This window comes from Pongo pygmaeus, chromosome 8, assembly GCF_028885625.2.
Source record: "Pongo pygmaeus isolate AG05252 chromosome 8, NHGRI_mPonPyg2-v2.0_pri, whole genome shotgun sequence".
NCBI classification, from domain to species: Eukaryota; Metazoa; Chordata; class Mammalia; order Primates; family Hominidae; genus Pongo; species Pongo pygmaeus.
This window is the reverse complement of record NC_072381.2, coordinates 68158891-68178744: the sequence shown is the minus strand read 5'-3', so window position 1 is coordinate 68178744 and position 19854 is coordinate 68158891. Positions and strand designations below refer to the sequence as shown.

The 19854-nt window shown below is 39.1% G+C and overlaps 1 protein-coding gene across 4 annotated transcripts in view; it reads left to right on the top strand.

Moving 5' to 3' along the window:
- ADK (adenosine kinase) overlaps positions 1 to 19854 on the top strand; it is a 570201-nt gene that overhangs the window by 41160 nt on the left and 509187 nt on the right. For all 4 annotated transcript variants that reach the window (XM_054503670.2, XM_054503668.2, XM_054503669.2 and 1 more), the window contains exon 2: positions 8523 to 8597. In XM_054503670.2, coding sequence (XP_054359645.1) covers positions 8523 to 8597 — 75 coding nt within the window. The remainder of the gene's footprint in view (positions 1 to 8522; positions 8598 to 19854) is intronic.

Below are 19854 nucleotides of genomic sequence, written 5' to 3'. Positions count from 1 at the left end.
GCTTCTCTTTTATGGGTATACCATAGTTTGTTTACCTATTTACCTGTTGAAGGACATTTATTATGTTTCCAGATTTTTACCATTTTTTTTTCTGTCTTTTATTTATTTTTTTTGCTCTGTCACCCAGGCTGGAGTGCAGTGCCGTGATCTTGGCTCACCACAACCTCCACCTCCCGGGTTCAAGTGATTTTTCTGCCTCAGCCTCCTGAGTAGCTGGGATTACAGGTGCACACCACCACGCCCAGCGAGTTTTTCTATTTTTAGTAGAGGCAAGTTTTCACTATGTTGGTCAGGCTAGTCTCGAACTCCTGACCTTGTGATCCACCAGCCTCGGCCTCCCAAAGTGCTGGGATTACAGGCGTGAGCCACCACACCTGGCCCAATTTTTTTTTTTTTTAAACAGATATGGTCTTGTTCTCTCTGTCACTCAGGCCAGAGTGTATTGGCATGATCATTGCACACTACAGTCCTCCTGGGCTTAAAGAATTCTCCCACCTCAGCTTCCTGAGGAACTAGGACTAGAGACACGCACAACTGCACCCAGCTAATTATTTTTATTTTTTGTAGAGATGAGGTCTTACTATGTTGCCCAGGCTGGTCTTGAGCTCTGGCCTCAAGTGATCCTCCCACCTCAGCCTCCCAAAGTGCCGGGATTACAGGTGTGAGCCACCATGGCTGGCCTAGTGTTTTACAAATAAATCTGTTAGGAACATTTGTGTACAGATTTCTCTGTGCACTTAAGTTTTTCTTCCTCTAGGATAAATGCTGTGTAGTGTGATTCTTTAATTTTTGGTGTGTCTGCCTGTTTTACTAATTACTGAAAGAAGGGTGCTAAACTAAGATTATGTATTTACCTATTTCCTTTGTTTCTGAGTTTTTAAAAAAGTATTTTGAAGCCATTTTATTTGGTGTGTACATATTTTGTATTGTTATCTTTAGTATTTCTTTTCTTGATGATTTGACCTATTTTCATGAAATCCCTTTGTATCTGGTGATACTCTGTATTTTAAAGCTTACCTTGTCTGATATTAATATAGCCACTGTAATTTATGATTAGTGTTTTCTTTTTTTTCTTTTTTTAATTATACTTTAAGTTTTAGGGTACATGTGCACAACGTGCAGGTTTGTTACATATGTATACATGTGCCATGTTGGTGTGCTGTACCCATTAACTCGTCATTTAACATTAGGTATATCTCCTAATGCTATCCCTCCCCCTCCCCCCACCCCACTGTGATTAGTGTTTTCATGGTGTGTCTTTTTGCTAACTTTTTATTTTCAAAACTTCTTTGTCTTTATAAAAGTGTATCTTGGGCTAGGCATGCTGGCTCATGCCTGTAATCCTAGAACCTAGGGAGGCTGAGGCAGAAGTATAGCTTGAGCCCAAGAGTTTGAGATGAGCCTGGGCAACAGAGGGAGACCCAGTCTCTACTAAAAAGAAAAAAATTAACTGGGTATGGTGGCTATCGTCCCAACTTCTTGGGAGGCTGAGGTGGGAGAGCTTGGGAGGTTGAGCCTGCAGTGAGCTGTGATTGCACCACTGCCCTCCAGCCTGGGCAACAGAACAGGAGCCTGTCTCAAAAAAAGAAAGAAACAAAAGATCAGAACCTATAATCACAGAATCACTCAAAACCCATGGAATTATCATATGCTAGCCATTGGGAATACAAATGTAAATGAGATTTCAAAAAAAATCTTTACCCTTTGTTATCTAGGTGATTAAGATCAGTTGATTGAGATGAAGTTCAAAGCAACCCCTAAAATCAACTAAAAAGTTCATCAAAGGACTTTTAGAACTGAGCAGGAGGGAATGAATAAATCTTTGGGAGGGAGGGATGCAGTGCCTTGATATACAGTACCAGGAGCCATTTTCTACATTGTTAACAGCACTCCTGAGTGGTGTTGGGGGCAGCTTGTATATCTTATGTGGAAGCCCTTGGGTAGGAGTCGATCAGGAAAAATTTCCCAAGACAGGTAGCATATAGGGAATTTTAAGAAGATGAATGGGAGTTTGCCAGGCAAAGGAAGCAGGAGAAGGACTTTACAGGCAGAGTCTTATTCAAAGAACAGTAAGGCATTATGATTAAAATAGTTTGTATATATTAGAATGGTGAGAGGTAAGGCTAAAGAATTACTGAATTTTGATGATCTTAATGTGCACATTTCTTCCCATTTTAACAACTCTGAAATTGGCATACATCTTACAACTGATTGTGTTTTGCATCACCATTGGAAATTGGGATTATTTTATGAATAATGGCATCTTAGATATGATGAAATATGGTAAGTTTGAGTAGATTCAATGTCCTTTAAGTTATGCTTTTGGATTTTATCCTATTAATAATCAGAAGCTAGGTAGATTTTAAGTAGGAAAATATTATGGCTAGAATTGGTTAAAATAATATGATTTTGGTGATATTGTGCAGGATTTATTGTGGCTAAAACAATTGCTAACAATGTAGAAATTCAGACAATGTCTGTAGAGGGCCTAGTGCTAGTGGGTATATTGTGGGAGATCCAGGTACAGGAAGCGTTTGATAAAACCAAGATGATGTTGTTACTAGTAAGACGGGGCTAGTTGACGTAGAGAGAAGAGTCATATATAAAGCTGAGGTTTCTGGATTTAAAGAGATGACTGGTGTAACAGTTAAAGGCAGTCATTGTTAGTGTTTATTCTGGCATCATAATTAAACGTTTCTGTTAGTGAGAGGGCTAATCAACATTCAAACATTAATATATCAATAGCCAAGAAAAAATTTTCTCAGAAACTCTTACTCTAAAATATAGGTCAGTATAAAATTTGTTGGCTGTCCAACAAAATAATAATTATAGTGTAGGTTTATGTTGGCTGCAAGCCTAAATTATGAGACATTTATAAAATTACTGACCCCCCCCCCCCAAAAAAAAGATTGTTCAGAATCTCTCATCCTAGCATCCATTCCAAGAAAAAGATATTGCTAACATTTGGAACAAAAAGTAATCCCAGTACGGGTTAGTCATAGTTTTTGGCTGTAGACTAAACCTCATCTTGTTCACATTCTAGTAGAACAAGATAAAAATAAATGCTTATTCATATAGTATGTTCATTATTTAAGAAGGTCATAGTATTTGCTGGCCTGGACACTAGTTTATATGTGTTTGTATTTAAGAAACTAGCCATTATAATCTCAATTATGTGCAGTGAAGGAGAGAGAAACATGACATGAGCAAAGTTTTATTTGCTTTTGAAAATAATTGTATCTTTTTTACTTAACTTACTATTTCAAGATATCTTTTATGTGCTACTTTATTTAATTAATTTGTTTTTAAGACAGGGTCTTATTCTGTCACCCAGGGCTGGAGTGCAGTGGTGTGATCACAGCTTACTGCAACCTCGACCTTCCAGGCTTAAGCGATCCTCCCACCTCAGCCTCCCTGGTAGCTGGGATTGTGGGTGTGCACCACCATGCCTGGCTCAATTTTTTATATTTTTCATTTTCTTTCTTTTCTTTTCTTTCTTTTTTTTTTGAGGTAATAGCATACTCATGGCTCACTGTAGCCTCAACCTCCTGGGTTCAAGGATTCTTCCACCTCAGCCTCCCTAGTAGCTGGGGCTATAGGCACATGCCACCATACCCCGCTAATTTTTGTATTTTTTGTAGAGATGGAGTCTCGCCATGTTACCCAGGCTGGTCTTGAACTCCTGTGCAGAGGCATTGCGCCTGCCTCAGCCTCCCAAAGTGCTGAGATTACAGGTGTGAGCCACTGTGCCCAGCCAATTTTTTGTAGAGGTGGGGTTTTTGCAGGTTGCCCTGGCTGGCCTTGAACTCCTGGACTCAAACCATCTACCTGCCTCAGCCTCCCAAAGTGCTGGGATTACAGGTGTGAGCCACCACGTCCAGCCTGTGCTAATTTAAATTCCTTTCTCCTCATTGCTGTACTAGCCACAACTTCTGCAACCAGTTTCATGCAGGCTTTGGAAAATTGCAGCCTAATAGCATCACTCATCAGGGTCTATGTTGCATACGTTCTCCCTTGGGGAACTGTAGTGTTAAGATTAGGCTGGATGTGGTGGCTCACACCTGTAATCCCAGCACTTTGGGAGGCCAAGGAGGGCAGATCACCAGGTCAAGAGATGGAGACCATCCTGGCCAACATGGTAAAACCCCATCTCTACTAAAAATACAGAAATTAGCTGGGCATAGTGGTGCGTGCCTGTAATCCCAGCTACTCGGGAGGCTGAGGCAGGAGAATCACTTGAACCTGGGAGGCGGAGGTTGCAGTGAACCGAGATTGCACTACTGCATTCCAGCCTGGTGACAGAGCGAGACTCTGTCTCCAAAAAAAAAAAAAAGAGCACTAATAATCTTGTCTATATTACAGTTTTATAATAAAAATGCATTACATATTAAACAGATTCACAAAATGAACTAATGACAATTTACATCTGTCCCTATACTTTCAGTTGTAAGTAACTAAAAACCAGCCTCAAATGGAAATAAACAAAACTACCGACATATGTAATTGAAAAGTCCAGATACCTAGGTGATGAAATAACCTGTACAACAAACCCCCATGACACAAGTTTACCTATGTAACAGACCTGCACTTGTACCCCTTTACTTAAAAAAGCAAAACAAAACAAAGAACAGAAAAGTTCAGATGGAGTATAGGTTTCAGGTAAAGCTTAATTAGGTGGTCCAACAACTTCATTAACGACCTGGTTTCTTTCAGTTTTCGCACTGTGCTTTCTGTGGTGTTAAATTTATCCCAAGGCAGCCACCTTGAAGCCATTAGGTTTTTAAGGCTTCTAGCACCTTCTTCATTTATATCTATTAGGGAAAAATATGTTCTGTGTCTGAGCATCATAGAAAAAAATCTTGGGTTCATTCTGATTTTCCTGGCTTAGGTTACATGCCAGTCTCTGAACTGATTACTAAGGCTAGAGAATATATTGTGCTGATTGGCTTAGGTTTTGGTTTGCCCCAGGGATGAATTCCACCCAAATTCCATTCTTGAGTGAAGAAATTTGGGGTAAAAGAGGGAGGATAGCAAGGAAAAGATGACAGACACACATTTCCAGTTTATTATAAGAATGACTTCAAATGACCTTAACTGAACTGTAATATTATTTGGGAACAAGTCAAACATTGTTAACATTTAGGCCCAGAGATAGTAGATGGCTTGCTTAAGCTACCTCAAGAACTGAGACTTGGGCTGGGTGTGGTAGCTCACGCCTGTAATCCCAGCACTTTGGGAGGCCCGAGGCAGGTGGATCATTTGAAGCCAGGAGTTCAAAACCAGCCTGGCCAACATGGTGAAACCCCGTTTCTACTACAAATATAAAAATTAGCCAGGTGTGGTGGTGGGCACCTGTAATTCCAGCTACACGGCAGGCTGAGGAAGGAATTGCTTGAGCCCGTGAGGCAGAGGTTGCAGTGAGCAGAGATCATGCCATTGCACTCCAGCCTGGGTGACAGAGAGAGACTCCGTCTAAAAAAAAAAAAAAAAAAGAACTGAGACTCAGAAGTGAATTATTTGACTCTTGAATTCTGCTTCATTCTTAGAATCAATTATTGGGCTCTCTGTAAGACTGTCTTTACTGAGTTTTTAAACGGAGTATAATAAACTCTTGGGAATGCGGTAATGTTCAAAGGTTTTACTTCTTAAAAAGAGGTGTAACAATTATATTCCTTAAAACTGAGAGGGGACCAATTGAGGGTAGAAGGATTGATGTGGGGACAGGAGGACACTTTTTTGTTGTTATTGGGATGGAAATGTTCAGTAGTTTTGTGGTTATATGACTATACATTGAACTGGATGCTTACAAAGGGTGATAAAAAGGGTGAATGAAAATAAAAAGCCAAGTAGCCCAATAACACTGCTCATCCTTTTTTTTGTTTGTTTTTTTTTTTTTGTTTTTAAATAACAAGTTCTAGGCGTTTTTATTGTTTGAATAAGAATATATAAGTCAGACAGAGTAGTCCCAGTGAAATCATGGTTAGATTTTACTGTATTTGTCTATTGATCTTTCACCTTCTAAGCAGTTAAAGTACTTTCTTTTTATTAGACTTGCTTTGATCACAAATGCAATTTAAGTGTGAATAAGTAAGTGTATTATCTTTCCCTCCTCCACTCAGCTTTCTTTAAATAGAAAAGGGACAAATGTCTCTTTATTGCATATTCAGCCATAGTTGCTCAATCTATGGTGTTATAAGAGACTGTAATTTTATCTTCTAAAAATCATTACAGATTATAATTATAGGCTATACCTCATTCTCTTAAAAAAATCTTGGCATGCTAGTCCATTGATATTACTGATAGTCGCCAAATGGTGAGAATGGTAACTGGTTTGGAGGCAACTGAAAGGGAAGGGGATCATCAGTAAACTGGAGACCAATAAAAAATTACACAGAGACAAATCTTGTTGGATAAACTAGATGAATGTCTCTTATTGAGACTGGTCCAACAGTGTTCACTGGCCCATTTCTTGCTGCTAGATGAGCTTCTGTTTAAGGCATCACTTGTGGTGGAGTTCTTTCTTTTATTTGGATTGGAACCATACTGTGATCTCTTATGGAAAACAGACTTCCTCCAAGTCTGTTAGATATAATTTAAAATTATATCGTTTCTTGTTGATTTGTTTGTTTTTGTTTTGCTTTATTTCATGTTATAGGCATCTGAGATGAATCCTTATATATATAACATACAAGTATATGTATGAGAAGACATGAATATAAGAAGTATAGGAAACATAAGACATGAATAAAAGTTTTAGCTAGACATTTTTAGATGAAAAGATGTGCATTTAAATTTGTGAAAGTTACAAATCATTCTATAAAAAGTTAGCATATATTTAAATTTTTTGGATACATAATAAGAGAATTATATCACTTCTGATATCCATTGTGAAGACCCTATCACAGTCATTTTTTGTCAAGGGTAGATAGGGTCTTGCTTGGACTCTTCCAGGATGTGCCACGGGCTCCCTAATAACATTCAGGGGAGTACATGTGCAGGTTTGTTACATGGGTATATCATATGATCCTGAAGTTTGGGTTTGTAATGATCTCCATCGTCTAAGTAGTGAACATAGTAACCAATAGGTAGTTTTTGAGCTCTTGCTTTCCTCTCTCTCTCCCTGATTTTGGAATCTCCAGTGTCTATTGTCCCGACATCTTTGTGTCTCTGTGTACCCAGTGTTTAGCTTCCACTTATAAGTGAAAACATGTGATACTTGGTTTTCTGTTTCTATGTTAATTCACTTAGGATAATTCAGCTGCATCCATATTGCTGTAAAGGACATGATTTCGTTCTTTTTTTTATGGCTGCATAGTATTCCATGGTGTATATGTATTGAATTTTCTTTATGCATTCTACCATTGATGGGCACCTAGGTTGATTCCATGTCTTTGCTATTGTGAAGAGTGGTGTAATAAACATATCTCTTTTTGGTAGAATGATTCTTTTTTTTATTTTTTTTATTTTTTAGACAGAGTCTTGCTCTGTCGCCTAGGCTGGAGCGCAGTGGCATGATCTCAACTCACTGCAACCTCCACCTCCTGGGTTCAAGCGATTCTCCTGCATCAGCCTCCTAAGTAGCTGGGACTACAGGTGTGCGCCACCATGCCTGGCTAATTTTTGTATTTTTTGTAGAGACGGGGTTTCACCATGTTGGCCAGGATGGTCTTGATCTCCTGACCTCATGATCCACCCACCTCGGCCTCCCGAAGTGCTGGGATTACAGGCGTGAACCACTGTGCCCGGCCTAGAATGATTCATTTTTCTTTGGGTATATACCCATAATGAGATTGCTGGGTCAGATGGTAATTATATTTTAAGTTTTTTGAGAGATCTTTAAACTTCTTTTCACAGGGGCTAACCTAATTTGCATTCCCATCAACAGTTTATAAGTATTACCTTTTCTCTGCAACCTCGACAACATCTGTTTTTTTTTTTTTTTTTTTGACTCTTTAGTAATAGTTATTCTGGGCTGGGCATGGTGGCTCACACCTGTAATCCCAGCATTTTGGGAGGCTAAGGCAGGTGGATCAGCTGAGGTCAGGAGTTCGAGACCAGCCTGGCCAACATGGTGAAACTCCATCTCTACTAAAAATACAAAAATTAGCCAGGCGTGGTGGCAGGCACCTTTAATCCCAGCTACTCAGGAGGCTGAGGCAGGAGAATCACTTTAACCTGGGAGGTGGAGGTTGCAGTGAGCTGAGATCGTGCCGTTGCACTCCGGCCTGAGTGACAAGAGCGAAACTCCGTGTCCCCAGAAAAAAAAAAATAGTTATTCTGATTGGTGTGAGATGGTGTCTCGTAGTTTTGATTTGTATCTTTCTCTGATAATCATCTTTTTTTCTAAATGTCTTTATGCTACCTCTAAAATGTCCTACATATAATAGGCAAATCAAATGTTTAATAAACTGGTATGTTAGGTTTATTTTCAGGTTGAAATGAAGATATTTTTATTTTGTGTACCTTTTACATATCAACTTACTTTTAGAAGTATTTCTAACTTGTATTTTGTGTTTTTTTAGAGAAAATATTCTCTTTGGAATGGGAAATCCTCTGCTTGACATCTCTGCTGTAGTGGACAAAGATTTCCTTGATAAGTAAGTATTAAACTCTTCATATGCACTATGTGGAACTTATATTTGAAGAAGAATGGATGAAAACTTTAGAAGTGAATTTACCACCGAACGTCTTCAATTAAAGGAAAACTCAGGAAATTTAAGTCTGGTGATAGCAAGTGTGCTATCATTAACTATTGAATAACTGAGTACAATTTTCCTTGGGAAAACTTACATACATTGCTATTTTTACTTAAAACTTTTTTGCTTATTATTTGGAAGGAGAAAAGTTGATATAATTTACCTAATTATTCAATTCCCCAACTTTTAAACTACTGTCAGTGAACTACATGTATAATGGTATCATAATCTACAGACATTCTACCCTGAGTGTACCCAATCTGGTTTCCTCTCGGAAGCTATAATGGGAGAAGGAAGGTGATTAGAGAAGACAAGAGAATATGCAGGATAGAGTTCAGAGGACATGAAGCTCTGCTGTTTCCGCTTTATTAGTAACTTCCAGTGTTTCAACTTAGCTGAGAAATCAGTTTGTTTATTTACCTAAGTATTTGAGGCCATTTGGTACAATAGTCCCCTCTTTTGTCCTCATTTTCAGTTTCTGAGGTCTCAGTTACCCATAGGACAGTGTAATAAGACATTTTGAGAGAGAGACACACACCACGTCCACGTAACTTTTATTACAGTATATTTTAATAATTGTTCTGTTTTTAGTTAGTTGTTGTTAATCTCTTATTGTGCCTAATTTATAAATGGAACTTTATCATAGTATGGTGTGTAGGTATGTATGTGTAGGAAAAACAGTGTATGTGTGTGTTTGTGTGTGTGTGTGTATATATGTATGTATGTATGTATCTGTCTATCTCTCTATCTATCTATCTATCTATCTATCTATCTATCTATCTATCTATCTATCAATGATTCAGTACTATCCATGGTTTCAGATACCCACTGGGCATCTTACAATGCATCTACCTCAGATAACGGAGGGACTACTATATGGCAAATTTAAGTAGTAAAAAAGATTAATGATGAGAAAGCAAGATCCCCCTCTCCTCACACACCCCAATTTCTGTACCCAAGAATAATTACTTTTTAAAAAATTGAGGTAAAATTTATATCGCATAAAATTGATCATTTTAACCATTATAAAGTATACAATTCAGTGACTGCCAGTATATTCACAAAGTTGTACAACCATCACCACTATCTAATTCAGGACATTTTCATCACCCCAAAATGAAATCCCATACCCAGTAAGTAGTCATTCGCTATTCCCTCCTCTAGCCCAGTCTCCTGGGAACTACTAGTATACTTAGTTTTTCTCTGAATTTGTCTATTCTGAGCATTTTATATAAATGGAATCATATAATAATATATGATCTTTTGTGTTTATATATATGACCTTTTGTGTTTGGGCTTATTTTACTTATGTAATTCTTTCAAGGTTCATCCATGTTGTAGCATGTATCAGTCCTTCATTCCTTTTAATAGTGGACTATTCCATTGTGTGGATAGACCACATTTTGTTTATCCATTCATTGGTTGATGGACACTTATGTTGTTTTTATTTTTTGTCTATTAGGAACAATGCTTCTTATGAACATTCATGCATAAGCTTTTGTGTGGGAATGTGTTTTCATTTCTCTTGGGTATACACATAGGAGTGGAACTGCTGGGTCACATGGTAATTCTGTGTTTAACTTCTAGAGAAACCACCAAACTGTTTTCCAAAGCAGCTGCACTGTTTTGCATTCCTACCAGCAGTGTATAAAAGGGTTCCAGTTTCTCTACATCTTTGCCAAAGCTTATTTTTTATTTTTTAAATTATAGCCATATGAGTGGGTGTGAAATGATGTCTCATTGTGATTTTGATTTGCATTTTTCTATTGAAAACTTTTGATGTTAGCATCTTTTCATATGCTTATTGGATATCTGTATATCTTTGGGAAAATGTTGAAGCTCTTTGCCCATTTTTTAACTGGGTCGTTGTCTTTTTGTTAAGTTGTAAAAGTTATTTTTATATTCTGGATACTAGACCCTTATCAGCTAGCGTATGATTTGCAAACATTTTCTCCCATTCTGGGGATTTACTTTAATTTTTTGATAGTGTCCTTTGATGCACAAAAGTTTTAAATTTTGATGATGTCCATTTTATTTTTCTTTTGTTGCTTATGCTTTTGCTGTCATATGTAAGAACCTATTGTTAAATCCAGGATCACAAAGATTTGTGCCTGTGTTTTCTTCTAAGAGTTTTGTAGTTTAAGGTCTTAGATTTAGGCATTTGATCAATTTTGAGTTAATTTTTGTATAAGGTATGAAATAAGCATTCAACTTTATTCTTTTGCGTGTGGAAATCCAGTTGTCTCAATATCATTTGTTGAAGAGACTGTTCTTTTCCCCATTGAATGATCTTGATACTCTTGACAAAATCAGGTGACCATAGATATATGGGTAAATTTCTGGACTCCATTCTATTCCATTGATACATATGTCTGTCCTTATGCCAGTATGACATTGGTGTTTTTGTGTATGTGTGTTTTGTTTTTTTTTTTTTGGAGACAGGGTCTTGCTCTGTCACCCAGGCTGGGGTGCAGTGGTGCAATCATAGCTCACTGAAACCTTGAACTCCTGGGTTCAAGTGATCCTTCTATTTTCAGCCTCCCAAGTAACTGAGACTATATGCATGTACCACCATCCCTAGCTATTTTTAAAATTTTTTTGTATAAACGGGATCTCCTTATGTTGCCCAGGCTGGTCTCAAACTCAAGCCTGGCTTGATCCTAGGCCCAAGTTGTCTTCCCACCTTGGCCTCCCAAAGTGCTGGGATTATAGGCATTAGCCGTCATACCTGGCCTGTACGACACTGTTTTGATTACTGTAGCTTTGTAGTAAATTTTGAAGTCAGGAAGTGTAAGTCCTCCAACTTTGTTTTTCAAGATTATTATTATTATTATTATTATTTTTTAATTTGAGATCCCTCACAATTCCATATGAATTTTTGGGGATAGCTTTTTCATTTTTGTAAAAAAGGCAGTTGGAATTTTGATTGGAATTACATTGAATGTATAGATAAATACATGATTAAGTCTTCCAAGTTATGAAGACAGAATGTCTTTCCATTTATTTAGGTCTTTTTTTTTTTTTTTGGAGACAGAATCTTGCTCTGTTGTCCAGGCTGGAGTGCAGTGGCATGATCTCAGCTCACTGCAATCTCCATTTCTGGGGTTGAAGCGATTCTACTGCCTCAGCCTCCTGAGTAGCTGGGATTACAGGCGTGTGCCATCATGCCTGGCTAATTTTTGTATTTTTAGTAGAGACGGGGTTTTACCATGTTGGTCAGGCTTGTCTCAAACTTCTGACCTTGGGATCCGCCCGTCTTGGCCTCCCAAAGTTATGGGATTATAGGTGTAAACCACTGCGCCTAGCCTTAGGTCTTTTAAAAATAATTTTAGCAGTGTTTAGTAGATTTTCAGTGTATAAGTCTTATACTTCTTTGGTTAAATTTAATTTTATTATTTTTGATGCCATTGTAAATTGGGATTGTTTTCTTTTATTTTCTTATTGTTCATTGATAGTATATAGAAATATAAGTAATTATGGGGGACAATAATTTTTTTGAAACTTTTTTTTATATCCTGGGGATTACCCCTGTAAGTATATTTGGCTAAACTCATATGTCAAAGGGTAAGACAAGAATTTATAAATGTGTAAATTTGACTTACGGTAACATAATAGGAAATGTGCTGGGGGTCTAGGATAAACTGGGAGATGTGTTTTGTCCTAAGACATTCAGATAGAAACTTTAAAACACACTTTCCCAGTCAGAAAATACTACTATATACAGTTACGTTAATGATTTTAGTTCTTTTGGTTACCTTGTACTTTTAAATAATATACTATACTTACATTTCTTAAAATTTCTTGTTCTGTCAAATTTCAGGCTGGGCGTGGTGGCTCACGCCTGTAATTCCAGCACTTTTGGAGGCTGAGGCAGGTGAATCACTTGAGGTCAGGAGTTCAAGCCTTGCCAACATGGCAAAACCCTGTGTCTACTAAAAATACCAAAAATTAGCCAGGTGTGATGGCATGCACCCGTAGTCCCAGCTACTCAGGTGGCTGAGGCAGGAGAATTGCTTGAACCCGGGAGGCAGAGGTTGCAGTGAGCTGAAATCGCACCATTGCACTCCAGCCTGGGTGACAGAGTTGACACTCTGTCTCAAAAAAAATAAAAATAAAAATAAATAAAAAAAAATAAACCAAGCCAAACCAAACCAAAACAAAAAAACCCAAATTTCAATGGAATCTGTTGACTTCTCATTATGGAGAACGAGATTACTGGTGCCCCTATTCTTTCCTATGCTACTTCTTCCATCTTTCTATCTCCTTACTTCTATTAACTGTGTTTTTAAGGTTGATATTTTCATTCTGTTATCTATCTATAATTGTTTTCCCAACTTTGAATACAAATTCATAATGAAAGTTGAAAATGACTTACCCACATTATCACTCTGTATATCATTTATTGCAGAATTAAGTCGTGTACCAGGAATGTAGAGCAGGTTAACATTTGAAATGTAATTAGAAGGCTAGGCATGGTGGCTCACGCCTGTAATCCCAGCACTTTGGGAGGCTGAGGTGGATGGATCACTTGAGATCAGGAGTTTGAGACCAGCCTGGCCAATAGGGCGAAATTCCGTCTCTATTAAAAATACAAAAATTAGCTGGGCATGGTGGCCTGTGCCTGTAATCCCAGATACTCGGGAGGCTGAGGCAGGAGAATCGGGTGAACCTGGGAGGCGGAGGTTGCAGTGAGCCGAGATTGCACCACTGCACTCCAGCCAGTGTGACAGCCTGAAAATCTGTCTCAAAAAAAAAAAAAAAAAAAAAGAAGAAATGTAATTAGAGTAATTCACTATAGTAAGAAACTAACCTAACAGCCTAAGAAAACTCCATATAATTATCTCAATAGACAAAGAAAAACCTTTTGACAAAATCTAATATCTATTCCTGATGAAAAAAAATAACAAAGCAACCTAGGTAACTATGTAGATAACTTTCTTAACCCTATAAAGGTTACCTTAGGGGAAAACTAGTAGTGTGATGCTTATATGGGTATATAATGTATCAAATTGTATACTTTAAATGTCTACAGTTTATTGTATGTCAGTTATACATCAAAGGCTGTAATAAACAAAATAAAATCAGTTGGACATGAATTCACGAGTTTAAAATTAGATCTCTTTTGTTTGTGTAGTGTGAGATATTTTGTTCAGGAAGTCAACTAATTCATGGTCACTATTTTAAAAAAATCATGATGTATAAAAGTAAAGAGCAACTTAAAAATTTGAAATTTTATTGTGTATTTCAAAAGTAAAATAAAATATAGAGACAAACCCATAAATGTAGAACATTTTATATGGGAAGCAAGAATTGAAATTTGGGATATACACACAGACCAGGTGGTCTTTGCTACGTCTGAAGAAGAAAGATAAGATTGGAAGTTTTATAAAAAGGTGAAATGTTTTGTATTGTTTTGAAAGAAAGCTCATTGGCACTAGTTTTGGGGAGGTGGCAAGCTTTGATTGGTGAGTGACTGCAGTGAGTAAAACTAGTCTTTTAGAGTCACAGCTCATTGTTTCAGTAGCTACTGGATAAAACTGTTTTCAGATTACAACAGGCAGTTTCAGCAGCCAGGCTTGCAGAGAATTACCTTCTTGGAGCAATGTTATGTGTGCTGAGTGCTCTTCCCCGCAGCCTGTCACCTGTTTTAGTTAGATATGACAAGAATGACCCAATTTGTATGATTAGCTTTCACACATATATAATCAGTGTTGCTATTTTGGTGAACATGCCTCCAGTTGTTTGTTAGGCATATATAACTTGAAGATAAATGTTTATGGGCTAATACTATGTGTAGTCTTTGGTAGTGTGCTGTTTTTCACTCAACATTATGTTTTTGGATCACTGTTTTTAAAATTTCAGGCAAATGTGATCAGAGTGATTATGACTTGGCAGCTGTGTGATGATGTCACAGGATCCTTAGGGTGTCGCTTTTCCAGCCAGAAGCCACTATGGTTGGTGGAGCCTTTGCCTGAGGTTTGCTTGTGCCTGCTGGGCTTGTTCTGCTCGTTTGGCCTGGCAGGCTGCATTCAGCTCGTGCTACCAGCCTGGATCCCACACCTACCAAGGGCGAGCCAGGTGCAGAGTGGCGTGGCGAAGGGTGTGTGAGCAAGCGAGTATGGGGTCTGGCCACTGTGTACAGCCACTCATGCCAGCTGCTGCGATGGGGTGGGCATCTCCAGGCGCTGGCACAGGTGCTGGCTTCATGCAAGCCTGCGGCTGGATCTGATGCATCTCGAGTGGCTTCCACTGTAGGAACCCACGTCTGGACGAGGATAATATGGTGGTGCCCAGAAGCTTGGAGATACCAGAAACCACAGAGCCCCAAAGAGAGTGTCACAGCCCTGGATTGGGGACCCCCTAGGTCTGGGCTCTCAGAAGGGCTGCAGCTCTTCTTTCCTTCTTGTTGCCTGCAAGGTGCTGAGTGGGGCGAGGCATATTTTAGCCCTGTTTGTGTTACAGCTGTTTCAGTCCTGCCACTTGGTGGGTCTTAACTTCTTATCCTGCGTCCATGAACAATGAGGTATGGGGACAACTGGAGGGTGAGCAAGGTGGAGGGGAGCTTCATTGAGCAACAGAACAGCTCTCAGGAGACCTGAAGTAGGTAGCTCCTTTCTGCAGGCAGGTCATCCTGACAAGTGTCCACCTCTCAGCGAGATGAGACCCCAAGGGGGTAACTCCTTTCCACAGTTGTTAGTCCCGGGTCTCTTCTGTAAGTCTGGCTGAGTCCAGGGTTTTTATGGGCTTCACAAGGGAGAAGTGTGTGCTGATTGGTCCATGGGCGGCTATGGGTGGGTCTGGAAAAAGCACCATGAGTTCTCACTCCCCTCAGTGGACCCCACCTGGAACTGATAGCCTGGCCCCCATGCTTCATTCAGGCTGTCCCTGGCTTGAAGGTGGGGCTTCACCTGAACCCACCCCTTTTTTCCCAGGAGACTGTTTGCCTCCTGCTGCCGTCAGTCATGTTGTCCACAGTGTGCAGGCTGTTGGTGATGAGGGTACTTGCTGGCCCCATTGAGCTGCCCTCAGCCCCACCTTGGCCTCCCTCCCATGCTTCTCTGCACCTAAAGTCCAGAGGGGGGCTGAGGGGCTAGGGGGCTGGTATGTCAGTGCCGCCCTGAGCACATGCACACCCGCTGGGTTGTGACAGTGCCTGGGCTTGGCCACGACTTTGTTCCACCCCAGAGCAGGTGCTGGGATTGAGGAGAGGCCAGGCATGGGAACAGGCACTTCTGAGCCTGCAGGGGAAAGGGGGACTTCCTGGGCCCCAGAGAGCACAGGGATACCTGGGTCCACAGCCATGGCTGGGTGGCTCAGGAGGGTGGGGCTTCAGCCCTGCCAACTTGGAAGTGGGTGTGGCTCCCACCTGTTCCCAGCTCCCATGGGCTCTGTGGAGCTTGCAGCCCTGGCTGCATCTCCCCTATTGCAGCCAGTGTCTTTGCAGCAGCTGCTCTAGACAGCCTGCTGCTGCCATCAATGACGCTGCTGGGAGCTCGAGTAACCTCTTTGTTTCACATGTTTTACATGTTTTACTAGCAGCTGGTCCTAAGTGGCTAGCTGAAGTTTTATTTTATATCTGGAAGGTTTTAATCTTTAACTTTGATTTTCAAATAAGTACTTGAAGATAAAAAACAAGTCTTTGGACCCTAACAATAAAAGAGTCTTCTGTATTGTTACTCCTGGCTATTTCTTCCAAATATATTTAAAAATTTACCTTATGATATAAACGGATTGTGTTTAGCCTACATTTTGAGCCACCATTAGATAAGTATTTAGATAAGTACTATGTGTGTGTGTATATACATATATATATATATATATTTATTTATTTTTTATTTTTGAGATGGAGTCTTGCTCTGTCACCCAAGTTGCAGTGCAGTGGTGCAATCTCAGCTCACTGCAACCTCTGCCTCCCAGGTTCAAGCGATCCTCTTGCCTCAGCTTCCCGAGTAGCTGGGACTATAGGCATGTGCCACCATGCCTGGCTAATTTTTGCAGTTTTAGTAGAGACAGGGTTTCACCATATTGGCCAGGCTGGTCTCGAACTCCTGAACTGGTGATCTGCCCACCTCGGTCTCCCAAAGTGCCGGGATTACAGGCATGAGCCACCACACCCAGCATAGATAAGTGGTATATTTCTATGGTTTGAATGATGGTATCCTCTCCAAAAATTCATGTTGAAACTTATCCCCAGTGTAGCAGTATAGGAAGTGTGACTCTTGGGAGTTGACCAAGTTATGTAGGCTCTGCTCTTATGAATGGGGTTAGCACGCTTGTGAAAGGACTCAAGGTTGAAGGGAGAGCTCTCCTGCCTTTACATTCCTTCTGCCATGTGAGGACACAGTGTTCTTCCCCTCTGGAGGATGCAGCAACAAGGTTCCATCTTAGAAGCAGAGAAAAGCCTCGCCAGACACCAATCTTGCTGGTGCCTTAACCTTGGATTTCCCAGCCTCCAGGAATGTGAGAAATATATTTCTATTGTTTATAAATTACCCCAAACAAAATAAGAAAGATAAAACAACAACAACAAAACATAAGTAAATAAATAAATAAATAGCCTGGTCTGTGGTATTTTTGTTATAGCAGCACAAGGGGACCAAGACATATACCAAATGAATGAGATATATACTGATTAGCATCTTACACTATGAAAGTGAGTTCTAATTGTCAAAATTCATTTGATAAAATATTTTTCTGATTCTGATTTTTTTTTTTTTTTTTTTTTTTTAGAGACAAGTTTTTCTGTTTCCCAGACTGGAGTGCAGTAGCACAATCATAGCCTACTCACTGCAGCCTCAAACTCCTGTCCCTCCCACCAAAAAAAGAATTGAAAATTATTAGGAACACCTGTGGCAGAAAGTACATTATTGAAAAGAATCTTTTCTAGTAAACTGTAGGGACACAGTGGGCATGAGGGGATAGGAAATGTGGAACATATGAATACCTCCAGTTAAGCCCTGGTGTATAATTATAGAGGTATGTATTAATAGGGATGAAAAAGGCAGGGAAGGAATGTGTAAGGTAGGTTTGCCTTGGTTTTTCCTGACATTAGATAAATATGAAAGTAAGAGGAATGAGAGAATGAATGAAATGGTAATTGAGAAAGGAAAACCATCAGTAGAAATGAAAATACTCAGTTTTGGCTGGGCGCGGTGGCTCACACCTGTAATCCCAGCACTTTGGGAGGCCAAGGTGAGTGGATCACCTGAGGTCAGAAGTTAGAGACCAGCCTGGCTAACAAGGTGAACCCCGTCTCTCTTAAAAATAAAAAATTAGCTGGGTGTGGTGGCGCGCACCCGCAATCCCAGCTACTCAGGAGGCTGAGGCAGGAGAATCGCTTGAACCCAGGAGCGGAGGTTGCAGTGAACCGAGATTGCGCCACTGCACTCCAGCCTGGGTGACGGAGTGAGACTCCATCGCAGGAAAAAAAAAAAAAGAAAAAAGAAAATACTCAGTTTTGTGACGGGAGTAGTTGAGGAAACGTGTTTTTCTCACAGATCTAAACCTTTAATAAAATAAACATACAAACCTTACATGAGTTTTTATTAATCTAAGTATGCATGAAAGATGTTACTTAATGTTCACACCTAAAATGCCTGAAGTAGCTGGCTGTGGTGGTGCTTGCCTGTAGTGCCAGCTACTTGGGAGGCTCGAGCTGTAGTGCACCATGATTATGCCTGTGAATAGCCACTGCCCTCCATCCTAGGCAATGTAGTGAGACCCTGTCTCTAAAAATTAAAAAAAGGAAAATGCTCAAAGTAATTGGCCATAAATTTTAGTGCTGATTATTCAGTGCCAATAATTTACAACTGAATTATTTCTATAAATAAAAATTTATTACTTCTACAAATGGGTGTGTGTTAGCTTTGAAAGTGAAAAAAATATTTGGAGTGTCAAGTGAGACTGCATGTGTTAGGTTAAAAGCTAGACATTTAATTGTTTTGCTTTAAAATGAATTGTAAACTGCTCTGACACTTTTATCGTTAATTTTTTTTTTTTTGAGATGAAGTTTCACTGTCGCTCAGGCTGGAGTGCAGTGGCATGATCTCAGCTCACTGCAACCTCTGCCTCCCGGGTTCAAGCTATTCTCATGCCTCAGTCTCCCGAGTAGCTGAGATTACAGGCATGTGCCACCACGCCTGGCTAATTTTTGTGTTTTTAATACAGACGGGGTTTCACCATGTTGGTCAGGCTGGTCTTGAACTCCTAACCTCAAGTGATCCACCCACCTCAGCCTCCCAAAGTGCTGGGATTACAGGTGTGAACTACCGTGCCCAGCCTTTTAGTTAATTCTTTATAAAGCTATTGCCATATTTTTTTCTACAGCTTTCAACATTATGTTTTGTATATTTAGGTCTTTAATTGACCTAAATATTCTGTCTGGGATTTTGTTTAGTATTGTATTTATGGATTAATTTGGAAAAAAGAGATCTTTACCAACAAATTTTCTTATCCCTACAAATATTTCTTTCTTTATTTTAGGTATTCTTCTATTATCTTTTAATAACACATAAAATTTAAATACATTTAATATGGGTTACAAAATGGTTAGGCTGATTTTTTTTTAAAACATATACATCTTATGGTAGTGATCATTTGCTAAATCTGTTAGGTTCAAAAATTATAAAAGTAAATGCTTTTTTAGAAAAAAATTCAGACCATGTAGAAGTCAATAAAGTACAAATGAAATCTGGGGTCAGTATCTTTGCAGCAGTGTTTGCTGTCCACTAGAATGTTTCATGATTATGGAAATGTTGTGCATCTGTGCTATCCAACATGGTAACCACTAGTCACATTTGGCTTTGATCATTTGAAGTGTGGCTAGTGCAACTGATGAATTTCAACATTTTATTTCATGTTAATTAAATTTTAATAGATATAATTAGCATTTATGATATTAACCAGTACAGCTTAGGTTTATTGTAAAATTTTACATTTCTTTTTATATGTTTATATTTTTTAAAAGGTATCTTCAAAAAAAAGTTGTATCTATTGTGTATATGATATATTTTTCTATAACGTATTCTAGATTATTGGTGGTGTTCGGAAATGCTTCTTAAGTTTGAACATTTTCTCTTATTTGACTACCTTATGACCCACATTAACAGATAGTCTTTGGTTATTCTGCTTCTCTCCTTCAAACTTCTAAATTCTTAGA